The sequence below is a fragment of the Anarhichas minor genome, unplaced genomic scaffold (assembly GCF_050575085.1).
Source record: "Anarhichas minor isolate MPS153535 unplaced genomic scaffold, ASM5057508v1 ptg000082l, whole genome shotgun sequence".
Classification (NCBI taxonomy): domain Eukaryota; kingdom Metazoa; phylum Chordata; class Actinopteri; order Perciformes; family Anarhichadidae; genus Anarhichas; species Anarhichas minor.
Genome location: NW_027466528.1, coordinates 267,148 through 282,318, shown reverse-complemented (window position 1 = coordinate 282,318; position 15,171 = coordinate 267,148). Strand labels below are relative to the sequence as shown.

Below are 15,171 nucleotides of genomic sequence, written 5' to 3'. Positions count from 1 at the left end.
AATCAGATCTGGTCTCGGTGTTAATGACAACGGTTTGCACCAATCACAATTGGACCAAATGGCTTTTATTGTCGTATCACAAACAGAGCATCAATATGTCAACTGAACAAACAACACTTGATTTTTTTGCGGAAAATAAATAAATTAGATCAAATTTAAACATAAATGCACTGGCCCAAAGAAACAGCTGACTGCAAACAGCATGGGCATATTATTATCTGCACATGAGTGAAATAATATTTGAAAAGTAACATGAAGTATCTTCTTAAACCTCTCTGGCCCACCTGTGTAGTCAACCTTTGTTAAAACACATCTAGAACTTTTATATTTGAAATTCTTGTAATCCTAAAGTCTCAAAGATCCAATATATTCAAATGTTTGAGGAAATGTGTGTACAATGATGAACAAAACATCAAAAAATATTTAAATGTGATTGAATAGTGCTATAAAAACATAGGTTTATATATACTACACTGAAACATCATTTAGCTGCCATGAGGAGCTGTAACAAGCTGACACAGTAAACATATCAAACTGTCAAACGGTGTGAAATAAGATGATGTGAATGTGAATGGGGTTATAGCACATGTCTGTGTTGGTGTGTGCTGCTGTATCCCTGTATTCGATCTGAAAGTGGTGATGATGGCGCTGAGTGTGTGTAGGTAGCTTCTGGAATGTCTCTGAATTGGAGGAAGACATGAAGTGGGGAGGGAACAGGGAGCTGCTGCACTACATTGGTCCTCATCAGTAGATCTGGTCCCAGCACTGACCTAACCTGCAGCCGGCAGATGTGGGAAAGACAGGGAATGGAGTCTAGCGGGAGGAGGGCAGAAAAGAAAGGGACAATTGTCATCACTCAAAGTTTACTACAGTTCTGTGAAAGCAAATCTGCAGTGTATATTTTGTCACTGTACCGAGATGTGGACGTGGTTCCCAGGTCTTCTCTGCCCGTCTTCGATCCAGAATATGTTTCAATGGGGGAGACAGATTCGACCAGTTTACAAACTCCAGCAGGTAATTCAACACCTCGCTGTCTGCCTGCTCCAACCTAGAAAGCAAAGAGGACAGAAAGATATTGATCGAGTACAGCCATCTGATACTTGACAAAGAGTGGACAAGTGAGAGGACAGTCTTACATGTGGGGCTGAAGCAGCAAAGAAGGTTCCAGTCCTGCCTTTAGAAGCAGAGGAAGCCAGCAGGCGGCAAAGTGTACTTGGTTTAGTGCCACACAGAGCAGCTCCCTCAGTTCCTGCAGCTTTAACACACTTTTCCCACGATGGTTCGGTACAGAACAGTCCCTGGTCAAAGTCTCCTGTAGAGGGATCCATCTGTGCTCAAGTATCAGTTGCAGCAGGTCTGTTTTGTCAGTGGCCAAGGCGTAAATCCAGTCCTCCTCACTCAAAGTTGCTCCTGCAGCTACCAGCAACCCCACTGATTCACTGAAAGAGATTTTAATCAAAGTCAAGTATGAGTCCATCGGTTTTATGTTGCGTATGTTCTGTAGAATCTGTGAGGGGGTCAAATCTGATTTCTAACGAACCTGCACGGTTCGTTGGATGTGCGACTCAAGGCCAAGGAGAGCGGTGATCGGACACCCAGGATGTGTGAGCAGACCTGAGCGTCTGGGCTATAACCTTCCTTCAGGAGCATCTCGACACTCTTGCTCTGATGGCTGTGGACGGCCAGGTACAGTGGACTCACCATGCCATCACCACGGTCACACACACGGTCCGTCACAGCTATCAGCCTCCTGAGGACACTGCATTGACAAAATGACAGAGTCAGGGAAAAACAATATGGGTACCTTAGCATGCAGCACCTCCTAAGAAGGGAACAATGTGTCGATATTAATGATGATCAGTACTGAGACGAGAGGAAGATTAATCAGTTAGTTAATCAACCGAAAATTCTTATAATTGGTTAATTGTCAGTTATGAATCAAATATTGTTACTTTGGGCCCTGGGAAACTGCACTATTTTCCAACATTTAATCAAATAACAATAAAAAATGACTTATTTAGATCTGAAATGTTTTTCAATTTAAACATTCTGAGACAGTTCACACAGTTCACAACTCATTGACAAATGTAACATGTGATCATTGCTAAACATCGCTTCACATTACAAAAGGTCAGGAATCACTGCACAACAATACATAATTGAAAGACGAGTTATGAGTCAGTACCCGATGTGGCCAAACTCAGCGGCAGCATGAATGGGAAGCTGTGGCCACTCATGACTGCAGGCTAGATTAGGATCTGCCCCGTGGTCCAACAGGAAGTCCACACAGGCCTGGTGGCCCTCCTGAGAGGCGATCAGCAGCGGTGTGGCCAGATCAGCTGCCTGAGTGCTCACATTGGCCCCTAAATCCAAAAAGATACTGGATTGCTGGTGTAAGTGAGGAGTGAATAGAAGAGGCGGAGAGAGAAGCTGGGACACAAGAAGATAACTCTGGTGCATATTGATCAAGTCCCTGACCGACATTAAATTGCAAAAAATAAAGTTATACTAATAGGCATAAATTAACAATATCTATTTACCAGCATTAACAAGGATTTCCAGGCATTGCTGTTGTCCATACTGTGCAGCCACAAAGACAGGGGAGATCTTATGGTCGTCGAGAGCTTCCAGGTTGCACACATCGACCAGAATACGCACAATCTCACTGTGACCCTTAGAAAATAAAAATAAAGAACAAGTTAGGATACACCTCACAGCGTTGTGTGTGTGTATTTCAGTTCCATAATTACCTTATAAACAGATTGATGAAGGCAGGTCCAGCAGGACGCGGTGTGTGTTCGGTCGACCTCCGCACCTTTACTGACCAGCAGTTCTACAACCTCCTTGTGCCCGCCGTCAACAGCTGCTGGACAACAGATAGCAGCTGGTAAATATTGCAAACAACATTAATCCAATCACATCCAATTTAACTTTTCAAAGGAAATGTATTTGGCCAGGTTTGTAGACAGTACAGAAAACACATGAACACAAGTTTGATAACGCGTTATACCTGCGTACAAAGGACAGGACAAGTCATTTGTTAGCTGGTTGATGTTGGCATGTGCTTTCAGGAGGAGTCGGAGCACAGCCAGGTGTCCCCGCTGCGCTGCCAGGTAACATGCAGATTCCCCCTCATGAGTCAAAGAGTTCACATAGGCAGCACAGCTACGGGAGGAGCCTGCTGCTCACAGTCAGATACAGAAAGAGGAAAACAAAAGTTGTGTCTTCCTGAAAAACTTGATGAACTACCTGCCTGTTTTTGTATATTATTGTTTGCACATCATGCCTATTCTGAATGTTGCATCATTCATTCTTTTTGTTTTGCACCGGGGACCAGTGAATCACAATTGTGTTCAGTACTATTCACTGTATACAGATGTATGACAAAATAAGTCCGTCTTATCTCTTCTCTTATCTTAAATGTGACGATGTCGTGCTTTCCTTTGTCTATACAATTGTAAATATGAATATCTTCGGGTTTTGAACTGTGGGTCCACTTTAGTGCCAAAATGATAAATCAATTCATCGATTAGTTCATTGGCAGAAAATATCTTTTTTAAAGTTATTCATCCAGAAACATATCTAAACATTCTTTGCTTCCAGCTTCTAAAATATGAGAACTACAACCCTGAGTTGAACAATGACCTTTCTTACCGCCCGCAGCCGACAAAATCTCCTGCACACACTCCTCGCTGCCAGCGGCTGCCGCCTCGTGCAGGGCGTTCCAACCGCGGTTGTCTCGACAGTCCACACTGAAACCTCTCTTTATCAGCCTCCTCACCCGCTTCCTACAGCCGGAGCGAGCTGCAACAGCAACACTGGAGACTGTGTCTCCGTAGCACTCTGTGAAGTCCATCCCCTGCTTCAAAAGGAGTTAAATCCATTAATTACGCCACGATTTGCAGTGGTGGACAGTAACTAAGTACAATTTGTTCTCAAATACTGTACCCAAGTACAAATTTGAGGTACTTTTTCATTGAGGCTCCTTATTACTTCTTCTCCTCTTCATTTAAGAGGTCAATATTGTACTTTTTACTACATCTAAACATGCACAGCAGTAAAATGCAACATACACATTGATGCAGCAGTAATAATAATAATCCAGAAACATATAATATTAAAACACAGGGAACATTTTACTGCACAATAAATACTTGTCCTCTAAGTAAAGTACATTTGGCTGATAATACTTTTACTAAAGTGAGGTTTCCAATGCAGGAATTATACTTATGGTATTGACACTTTTATTTAAGTAGAGGATTCGTATATAATCAATAGAGGACGAATCCTAACGGAATTACAACATTTAATAGCAACTTCAGGCTCCAAGCTAACGCTGTTGACCATAGACATTTAAGTCAGCTACGTTGCTAACGTTCACGAATCACAATATATAGTTAAAACATGTCACAAGCTTTAACGTAACACTATATACAAATACATGACACACAGTACGTATAATTATTTGTTGTACTTGGGGGAAAAAAGGTGCTTATTTACCAAAAATAGAACATCAACGCCTGGGTTGACGTGAGTCGCTGCTTGATGACGTCACATCACAACACTCCCGTCGCGTGCCGCCTAATGCAAGGCAGCTGTAGTTCGTCGCAGTGGATTTAGCGTTTTTAGCTACTGGTCAGAAATTCACCGTTTTATCATCGGTTGTACCTTTGAATCCGGTTCATCTGCAGTTTTTTTAAAACGTCTGAAGAAATGCGAAGACGAAAAATAAAAAATCTGATGGAATCAAGCTAATCAACAGTTTCAACCGGGGCTGTTTTAAGGTAAATTAAAGGTGAAAGTATTTTGAGATTAGCAAACTATATTGTTTATTTATGGTGCTGTAGCAAAGACTTAACGGTCTCAATATAATCTAGATATATATTGATTAACAAATATACGAGTCAAAACACCCCAACATCATAGCTGTCAAATGCTTTAACCTGCACAGTTAAAGCAGAACCTATAAGTACATAGCATTAAATATACTTAAACTAGATTTATTTATTGGGCAGAATAGCCTATGTCAGCTTCATATGTATTATATCACTGGGTTGTATTTATTGATGTATTAATATTAACGTGTAGTTACATGTGTAGCTACTATATACTGCTGGGTAGCTTATCTATGATATAATAACTGATTAGTTGATTTAATCTGAATCAAAAAACACAGGACATGATGTTTGTCTGTCCTTAATAATCTACATCAGAAAAGATCTTGTAGCTCAAGCTGTAAAATATATGACGTGGAGTAAAAAGTACAATATTTGTGCCATAGAAGTAGAAAGTAGCATGAAATGGAACAAGCGCCTCAAAATTGTACTCAAGTAGAGAACTTGAGTACATATAAACTATATTCCACCTCTGCTCCTGCACATACATACACACAACATATGTGAAGTTCATCTTCTTTGACATGTCAGATTTATCCATATAGTTAAGACTTAAGTTCTTAAAGTCTGTAGATGCTCCTGATTTGTTTCCTAAAACATCTCATAACATGCTACTTTTTCCCTGAATTGCCTCAATACTCATCTCCTACCCTGTCTCCTAAGTTGTTCCCTACTTTGTGTCCTAGCTTGTCTCCTAGTAGGTTACAGCCCCTGTGGCCTAAGCAGCATCATGGTGGACATTGCTGTGAAGAGCGGAGCTGCTTGGACCTGTCACGCTCAGTTGGCTCAGGTGCTGCTTCCTGTTCACGTCAGTAACAAAGAGGATCATGAAGAGGAGCTCAGTCCGCCAGAGGGAGACGAGACAAACTGGTGAGAAGCTTCTATTAAAGTAGTTAATCTGTAGGAAACGTTTGTGAACACTTGTGTTAAATGCTGCTGTAAAAAATAGGATTCTCCCCGTTTGTTTTAATAGTTTTGGTAAAGGCTGACAGAGGTTAACTGTGTGTGTGTGTAACGTGGGGAAACAAACCTCACCACGTTATGTCAATAAAAGGGGCATAGATGAGTGATACGATGAGTGAACGGCACCTTTAACACGTGTCCTCCCCTCACAGGGGCGGCCCAGTGCTGCTGGAGCAGACAGAGGAAGCCTCTCCTTGTGTTCTGACGCTCCGCTGCACCCCCTGCTCCCCTACTGCCATCAGCCGCCTGCTGCTCGTCAGCGAGGCTCGAACCATGGAGGTGTACGACCAGATGGGAGAATACTGCGGTACGATACGAGGGGAGAGGGACGACAGCGTCCAGCCAGACAGGTATACGCACACAGATATTATCAGCACTTGGGTTTTGAGTTTTTGAGTTGACATAAGTCTGAGCTAATGAACAAAATCAAGAATATAATGACCAAAAATACTTCATTAATGAATGAAGCCAGTCTGGAGTTTGATCTCCATTGTACGATGTTGAATGCAGGCCACTACGTCATAGACTCTTTAAATAAACTTTAATTTAGTCGCCATTGATACATTTATTATTAATTTTTGATGGATCAGTTTCTGGTTAAGTTCAGATAACGTCTGAGTTTGATGAATGTCCGACAGTAAGTTGAAGCAGTGTCTCCTTGCTCTTTTTTTGCCCACAGTTCAGACAGAGGGCCTTTCTACAAGAAACAGCTGATCCTCGAGCATCCGTCCTCCGCCTGTGAAGTGAAGGTGAGCCGCGTTCAGAGAGATGTTTGACGTCTACTAGAGACCGTAGATCTTCTAAACTTTAATCTTCAAACTGTTGAGACATTTTTTAAGTGCCTGGGACAATTTTTATACATGATATACATTATACATCTGTGTTGACTTGAGTTTAATCATCTGGCTTCGGTGTCCCAGCTGCTCTCCCTGGGCGGTCGGAGCAGTGTTTTGGTGTGTCGCGTCCTCGTGGGCCTCCAGACGCTACAGCCCTGCGCGGCCCGCGGCCCCGGCATCGACATGCAGCAGGTGCAGTGTCTGGTTGAGGAGATGGGGACGAGCCTCTCACCGGGAGCCCAGAACCTCATGGAGATGGTGCACTTCCAGCAGAAGGTGGGAGTAAAGGAGCAGTGAGTTACTTATTACCTTAATGACCTCTTCTGGCAAAGAGAGGGAATTACAACAACAACAACAACAACAACAACAACAACAACAACAACAACAACAGCAGCCATGACTTTAGTCAGAGGACGATGCTGAGGGACTTCATGTTTTAGCTCATAACCTTCCACTTGCTTGAACTTCACTTCACTTATGTACCATTAGGTTTGAGATCACTTATCCACCTTCAGGACACCTTTGGTTCCAGTTCATTTCAGCTCACTATGAAAATCAACTTGCTACGTGACACAGGAACTGTGTTTCTCTCCAGAACCAGACCAGCTCTCTGGGTGGCTTCCTGCCTCTCCTGATGGGCGGTGGAGTTTTCTCTGCCCTGGCTCAAGGAGCCAACATCTCCCCAGCAGCCGTCAGCAACCAGCCCCAGCCTGCAGACTCCAGGGTATCAGTTATTATCATAATCATTTATTTTTGAATGTCCTGCAATGATAAATCCTTTCTTTAGCATGTCCACTAGCAGCGTCATGTCAGTGAAATGTGTGTTGAGAAAATGTTTGCATATACTGCATATCAGATAGATTAATCGTCTTGTTTCTGTGTCGCTAGCCTCCAGTCGGCTCCATCAGGCCTGCAGATGAAGCTCCACCGGCTCTGAATGGAGCGATGTCAGACGGCTCCTCCTCCTCCTCCCCAGACCTGCTGGTGTCTGGTGTCAACACGAGGAATATCGGTAAGGACCATCATTTATCTCAGGTCAAACAGGAGCACACAAGGTGTTGACTTAGAAAAAATGACTTTACCTTTTTGCTGAAACATTCGACGTTGTTGAAAATCACAATTCGGAATGTCTTAAAGTTTTTATAGATATTTTGTAGAAAATGTCCTTTCTTCATGTAATTCTTCAGGCCTTTACACACACACACATACAGTATATATATACTGTATGTGTGTGTGTGTGTATATATATATATATATATATATATTGTGGAAGGTAAGACCAGAAGGCGTGGTTTCCGTCATGGTTCGTACTACGGAGCCTCCGTGTTGTTATACATTATTTGTCGCAGTAAAAAAACGTTACTTGTCCGCGAGGTTATATTTGTGTTCGTCTTGCTCGGATCATAAAAGAAAAAAAATACTCAAGAACATTGAAAGTGTAAAACGCAGCATAAGCCTGAAAATAGTTTGCAGAGGCATTAAACAAAACGTCTCGGTGATGTGATGTGGTCTTGATGTGATGTGGTCTTGATGTGATGTGGTCTTGATGTGGTGATGTGGTCTTCCATCTCTAGCGAACAGCGAGACTGGAGGTCCAGCGAGCCACGCCCAGCTGGCGGAGATGATGTCTCACCTCCTGAAAGGGCAGGGGCCCGGCCAGGCCGCGGGCTCCGGCCCTGAGCTTCTGCCCATACTCCAGAGCCTCTGTGGTCAGGTGACCAAGCTGAGGCTGGAGGACGCGACGGCGCTGGCAGAGAAGGAGAAGATGATGAGAAACGGCTCATGGTGGGTGAAGTTCAGTGAGTCCGTCCTGTTAAGACAGTGTTTCAATTCAATACAACTCGCCACTGCTGCTGCTCAGAGAAATAACACAGATTGTGTTGATTCATCTGTTAGTATTCTTCTAATTAGTCATCAAAGTCACGTGACTGCTTGTGTTTCTGTTTAACACCTGAACCCATCGCTCTACATGAATCTGTAATCAGATAACGGAGCTCCACCTTGTGGCAGAAAGACGTTACTGCAGCTAACGAAGGCTACCAAACATGGAAGATCAAATGTTTTAAATTATAAATAATAATACATGGTTATTGTTACTACTACTATACTATACTATATGATAATAGTACTTCTTGAGATAGTCTTATCCTGTAATAATCATTCGTTTGGTGGTATTAAACAGTTTTGCAAATTTGAAGTTGCTGCTTCTAATTAAATCAAATTTAGCAAAAAGGCGACTCTGCAACCAGAAAACAAATGTACATGACATTTACTTAAAATTGATTAAAACTTTGCTCAGGCTTTTTCACTGCGATTGGTTTAGAAAACAAAACCTTTTTCGCTTCATCTCCAGTCAGACTAGTTTGAATGTTTACTTGTTGTTTTGAGGAGCTTGTGAGGCGCATGTGCTCACAAGCTCCTCCATCTGGAGTAACACACTCACAGCCACAGAGGGAGAATTCTATGAACAGTTTGCTCACAGCCTCCTTTTCATTTCACTTCACAGAATCGTATTCTGAGAAGATGTGATTGATGAGAGAGCGTGCAACTAATTGTCCCTGCATTTATGAGATTAAACAGCATGTTTGAGCTCTTCTATTCTTAATTAAAAGGAAAGTAGTGTCGTAGAAAGATTAGGCATCTTTGATCACTGTGTTTAAATCTCTGCAGCCACGTCATTGTGTTAGTCACGTTGTTGAGGAGCAGAGGTCGGTGTGGAGGAAACAGACTCTTCAATGGGACAGTGGTTCTGGTTGTGTTAGGTCGCGTTGTTAGCTGACGCCCAAACATTTCCCACTGCGTCATGATAGAACATTCACTGATCTCCAATCTGCCTGGCAACACAAACAAAATCTCATAATTCATCAGACCGCCTGGTAATAAAGTCACTGGAGCTTTTATGTTCTTCTTTTTCTGGTAACAGTTGTGTTCAGTGAACAGCTGACAGACCCGGCCACATAGAAGTGTCTGGGCTAGCGGTGCAGGGAGGAGGCTGATACGGAGACAATAGAGTTCATTTATCAGCATCGCTGAATGTTTGACTCCTTAAACTGTTGACAAACTGCACCAAACCTCATTGAATAAATCAAATCTTTAAGTCACCGCTGACACAAAGGCTCAGTATCAGTTAACTTAATTTAACATTACTTTCACTCTACAATAAAAACACGTGTTTACGAGCTGGTGCTGCTGCTGCAGTTTGATAAATGAGGCTCTTTGACGGAGCAGAGCAGCACATGTGGGTTCAGAGAGAATGTCAGTTGAGTCTGACTCCACACCGAGGACAGGACGGCAGCTCAGCGGTACGTTTCACCCACACATCAGTGGAGTTACCACAGTTTAATACTTTGAATTAGATTCCAGAAAACGTGAGGAAGAGGAATATCTGTAAACTGATGGACGAACAAAAGTTTCATTTGAGTGTTTGCTTGTTTTAAAGATGCTGATCAGTTATCTCGAGTGAAAAGTGAAAGACTGGAACTTTGCTCTTTCTTGTGTACTGGCTGTCCTCCAACCTGCGTATTTGATGTTCTTGGAAAGCTTGTGATTTCCCAGAATGCTTTTCGACTAATGCAGGACGTTGTTGCTTGTGCCGCTGACTTGTAGGAGGAGGGAGCGATAATGACAGCGATAGAAAGTGTTTTTTATTTTCAGAAGAGAAACTTTGATATTAATGTTGCTTACAACCTAAACCTGTCTTGCTGTTGCATTGCATTCTGGTCTATGTCGTGATTCTGTAGGTGCAGAAATTGGTTTCTTACCTTCTACAACGAATTTCTCACCAAATCTTGACCAGTGATTTGTAATGACGCTTGCATATAAAAATACATCAACTAACAAAATAGAACTAGACGTTCAAAGTACATCACCAGCTGATTCCCCCTCAATTACTAGATTCTTTGAGATCCTTGAGGGTTAAAAAGTAATTCTGAGAAAGAAAAAAAAACGCAAAGACATTCAGGAAGACTGGAAACGCTTGAGAAAAAGTGGACGATGTTTTGCAAAGCATCTTGGTTTAGAAACTTCCCTCCGGGTGGTTAAGATGAAACAAACACAAAGTCATCTGTCTGAGTTTCATACACACAGGAATTAGCAACACGGCTGCAGCAGGATTCTGATGCTCAGCACTGACTGTGTGGGTGGTTTACTTTTACTGTCTGTTTATATTTGAGGTTTTGTCTCTGATGTGACTTCATGTTTGTTCATGAATCACTCTCATTCCTCTCCACTACACTTAAATATGACTCATTTAAGTGCTTAATAGAAAGTCACATCGTTATTATATTTAACATGAGTCAGAACCTGGACCAACAAGACCTGGTCTAAAAATGTCATGTTGGGAGTTATCAAACTGCTGTTTGATTATTATTCATCTTGCAAAAGTTCTGCTGAGTTTAACTTCATCAGATCACCTTTTTGTTATTGGCAGTAACGTTGCCACGTGTTGCCTCTGCTCTGCAGGGAGTTGGACTCGGCCATGGAGCGTCGTCTGGAGGAGATGGAGAGGAGGCTGAAGGAGCATGTGGACCGTCGCCTGGACGCTCTGGAGCAGAAGCTGGAGAAAGCCCTGCTCAGCGCCCTCAACCAGGGAGACATGAGCAGCGTCCACGGGACCGTCGGAGCAGACCGCCCCGACGACAGCCACGCACTGAGTCCAGAACCGTTGAAAGACTAACAACATGCAACCCTTTCTGCCCTTGAACCTTCTCAGCTACACCTCAGTGTCAGAGGGCAAGCAGAGCAGGACGCAGACAACTAACAGAGACAGTAGAAAGAAAGAAAGGGCTGAAATGGGATTATTGATAAAATAACACAAGTATCGCAATAATCTGCTATAAAGAAAAACAATGCTGTTTAACTTCAAGTGTCCTGCTGCCAAAGAAACCTCTGTAACGGTTTGTTTGCTCCACTGTTAGACGAAGTGAATGTCCTGGATGTAGGACTGACATCAGCTTGTGGACGCGATGTAAGTTCAGCCGAAAGAAACCAAGAATCTGTAACTGCAGATATCCATGTTACTAAAATCATGTCCTGTGGCTGCAATGCATTCTTTGAAAGTTTAGCCACATGAAAAAAAGTACCTGGAGATACGTCACCAACAACAGGCCATCTGAAAGCAAGCAGGTTATTTTAAACGATCACAATGAAGTAATGCATGTGATCTTATCCAGGTTGTTGTTGGCGGGTTTTAACATAACAATTATTGACATGCAACACCAGCAGAACACTTATTTATTCACGTTAAAATGTGCACGTAAACTATTGTCCTCCCAGGTCTCATGATCCACATGAACTCCAGTCAGTATCCTGAGCGACAGTTCTTCTCATTCACACCATGTGCTGGAAGTCTTTGGTTAATCAGGCCTTAACGTTTGTTTCAGTAGTTTGGTTTGAATCTCAGAATATATATATATATATATGTTTATATATATATAGTATACTGTATATATAACATGTAACTGATTAAAATGTGTTTTAATACGACACTGTAATGTTTTAAATAATGGACATGTCTAACATAAAGCTGCCAATGTAAACTATTACAAGGACAGTTTTGACCTGATGTTGATATTAAAACAATAAAAATATATTCATACAGATGAATGTATTCTGTTGGGGGGGGGGGTTGAACTTCTCTTCTAAAAACAAAGAGGAGTAAATTACAACAAAACCTGAATAGAGAGGAAAGAACAAATGAGGTGATTCTATTGAGCAAGGCACTAACTTGGCAAGAGCTCGGTGCCTTTCAGAAAGCTGTAGGACAGCAAGACACTAGAGGAGAAGGGCCTTGAATAGGTTACGTGGGACTGCAAAGAACAACACAATCTCATTTTGTTAAAGAATTTAACATAAGAAAACTGTACGGCACAGTTCCTTTAACTATGGAACCACAACCAGCAGAACATGTTGGCGTTCGGTTTGGTATCTTTGGGCTCGAGCGCTGACAAAACATATGAGTCAGAAAATACTTTTAAGAGCTGACAGTGCTGATTTATGTGCGGACGACGGAGGCAGTTACAGGAAAGCGTTGCTCAAGAGTTTCCAGAAAAGTTCAAATCAACTTAGCCGAGGGTTCCTTCCAGGAACGCTGGTCGCAATTGAACCATGAAGGTCACTGAGGTTCTTTGTATGTGGAGAACCGCTGCCGTTAGTCGAGGAGATGGTCGATGCCAAAGCCACTGTGCATGAACCAACTGGCAGCAGAGAGCTGAGTCGACTGAAATGAAATGGGTCACACATTACATAAGGAGGATAACATATTACAAGACGATGTGCAGATGTTTGGTTAGACAGCGACAGCCCATAGAGACAATCTCCAACAGTAACCAACACACATTTAAATGTAGAAAAGAAGATGTTACTTTCTGTAGATTAAGGTTAGGACACAATGACACCGTATACATCATGAAAAAGACAGAGTGGGATAAATGTGAGATATGCATCTGTTGAACATGAGCTGAGTGGAGGAAGTTCAGTGTGGAAAGAGAGAGACTGAAGGGCAGAGTGGTAGATACAGGAAGTAGTGGAGCATCAAAGGACTGTTAGAGATAGGAGACATCATTTTACTTTTTGAATGGAACGGGTTTAATATCCAGAATATAACTTCTATTTGAAGTTCATTTTTGTATTATTCTTTTTAATTTTGGTTTGGTTTGTTTATTTTATTTATTAATAATAACATTATCATTGTGTTCAAATGACAATTGTCATAAAGTCATGATGTTACACACTCCGGTACAGTAAGTGGCAGTATGCACCTTAAACGTTGGTTTGTAGTCCGCCATTAAACTCAAAGAAGAAGAAACACGCATGTTTATGTTTACTGTTGGCCCATGCTGCTGTAGCTACACGCTAGCAGCCTAAAACGATACTACTGGTGCTTCAATTCGGTTTGAGGTATTGTAATCCAGTAGTTGAAGTACTTACAGAGTATGTCGTTAGCGTGAAGCCTCACGTTTATTCCGTCAGCTCGATAACGTCGCTCCGAGAGTGCCCTGTCCCGTTTTCCTCTTTCAAAGTTCCTGCGCATGCGTGTTCTAGCAGTATGCACACAAAATAATTTTACATGAATGTACAGAATATACACTGGTCTCATTACGATGTCCTGGGAGCTTCTTTTATATGAAACATTAAATGCGTTGAAATCCCGGTTGGTGCTCACTGGGATTTCAAATTGGTGTCAACTAAATAAATGAATATAAAGAAGTACTCACCATGCTGACGAGCCACCGGTGCAGAAATGCGTTGGAGTCAAGCCAAAAAAAAAAAGATCCAGCGTTGAAGTGGTTAAAGCGGCGATAGTTAATGTAAATATATGATACATACCAACTAACACGCCCATAAGGAGTGTTTAAGGCTGTGACGTACTTCATTACACACCCCCTGCTCGTGCACGTCCACACACACACACACACACACACACACACTGGGGCCAACATCGTGTCACGCTTTGCTGTGTTTCAGAGAGTAACATGGCACAGAGGGACACCAGAGTCACAGAGAGGAGGACAAGATGTTTGAGAGATGATGGAGTTCTTTCCCAACTTGTCTTCTCCGTCTCCTTGTGTACGGCTGCTGAGGTCACGCTGGAGTTCAGTTTCTGCTCTCTTCTTTGTTCATAACATTAAACATCTCTAAAAGCCATGTTTATATATCTGTGATCAGTTATTCTAAACTCAGTGTTCTCTTAATTGCTTTCATATGGAGCGTCTATGTTTGACATAGCCAGTGAATTGCAGCAACGAAGGGAGGAGGAACTCTGAACACAGTGGAAATTACATTACATTACAGTCATTTAGCAGACGCTTTTATACAAAGCGACTTACAATAAGTGTATTCAACATAGGTATTCAAGAGAACTACTAGTCGCCAGAAGAAATAAGTGCATCTCCCTTTTTAAACAAGCATCTAAGAGCATAGACCAGAGCCAACGTACAGAAACAAACGAATACAATAAGTGCAGCAAACTAGTATGAATACAATAAGTGCTGAGTGGAAGGCTCAGGGTGGGCCGGCATTTGTCAAGTACTGGGCTGATTAGGGGGGTGATGGAAAGCAGGTCTGGAGGTCAGTGGGAGAGGGTCAGGTGACCTGGACAGGAGGAAAGGGGATTGGCTGGATGTGGGAGGGAGGTGACTGGGACAGGACAGAAGACAATGGTTTGAGATAGGTTTGAGAAAAGTGGCTGGAATGTGGCTGGAGCTTTGACTGTGAATAGTGTAGTCACCGTGACGTCACCCTTTGGTTTGTGGACTACAGTTTTGAAGCCTCGCGTTCAGCCAAATTGCATTTTTAGCTGTCTTGGTTTTTCGTCATTGCCATCTTGTTTTTTTTGCAACCAGAAGTGACACAAGAGGCTGAATATGAGATATTCAAAATGTTACAATTGACTTTTTATGAACTGAAAACACTTCACACTGTCAAAGGGTTAAAGTCGTAGGAAGACAACGCAGTGGTAGAGACCTGTCAATCACCGT

General features: G+C 42.3%; 2 protein-coding genes and 1 long non-coding RNA gene across 5 annotated transcripts; 1 reads left to right on the top strand and 2 right to left on the bottom strand.

Annotated features, from left to right (window-relative positions):
* Window positions 1–43: 43 nt before the first annotated feature.
* On the bottom strand, window positions 44–4,561 carry asb3 (ankyrin repeat and SOCS box containing 3). 2 transcript variants are annotated; one of them, XM_076081602.1, is made up of 10 exons: window positions 4,501–4,561; window positions 3,655–3,862; window positions 3,011–3,181; window positions 2,751–2,866; window positions 2,541–2,673; window positions 2,186–2,363; window positions 1,541–1,759; window positions 1,137–1,439; window positions 915–1,048; window positions 44–813 (listed from the first exon to the last, which is right to left on the bottom strand). In XM_076081602.1, exons 2-10 carry the CDS (start codon window positions 3,854–3,856, stop codon window positions 578–580), a joined length of 1,692 nt encoding a protein of 563 aa, XP_075937717.1. In that variant the 5' UTR covers window positions 3,857–3,862; window positions 4,501–4,561; the 3' UTR covers window positions 44–577. The 2 variants fall into 2 exon arrangements, with proteins under 2 accessions (XP_075937717.1, XP_075937718.1); XM_076081603.1 differs by having other exon boundaries at window positions 2,751–2,863.
* A 19-nt stretch (window positions 4,562–4,580) lies between these two features.
* On the top strand, window positions 4,581–12,290 carry cunh10orf88 (chromosome unknown C10orf88 homolog). The gene is made up of 9 exons (XM_076081600.1): window positions 4,581–4,784; window positions 5,582–5,765; window positions 6,011–6,208; window positions 6,538–6,607; window positions 6,779–6,970; window positions 7,290–7,418; window positions 7,583–7,706; window positions 8,269–8,479; window positions 11,156–12,290. The coding sequence occupies exons 2-9, from the start codon at window positions 5,626–5,628 to the stop codon at window positions 11,367–11,369; spliced, it is 1,278 nt and encodes a 425-aa protein (XP_075937715.1). The 5' UTR covers window positions 4,581–4,784; window positions 5,582–5,625; the 3' UTR covers window positions 11,370–12,290.
* On the bottom strand, window positions 6,383–13,732 carry LOC142938313 (uncharacterized). 2 transcript variants are annotated; one of them, XR_012949551.1, is made up of 4 exons: window positions 13,622–13,732; window positions 11,107–12,911; window positions 7,777–8,504; window positions 6,383–7,682 (listed from the first exon to the last, which is right to left on the bottom strand). It is a non-coding gene; the product is annotated as an uncharacterized LOC142938313 (long non-coding RNA). The 2 variants fall into 2 exon arrangements; XR_012949550.1 differs by having other exon boundaries at window positions 7,777–8,441.
* Between the last annotated feature and the right edge of the window lie 1,439 nt (window positions 13,733–15,171).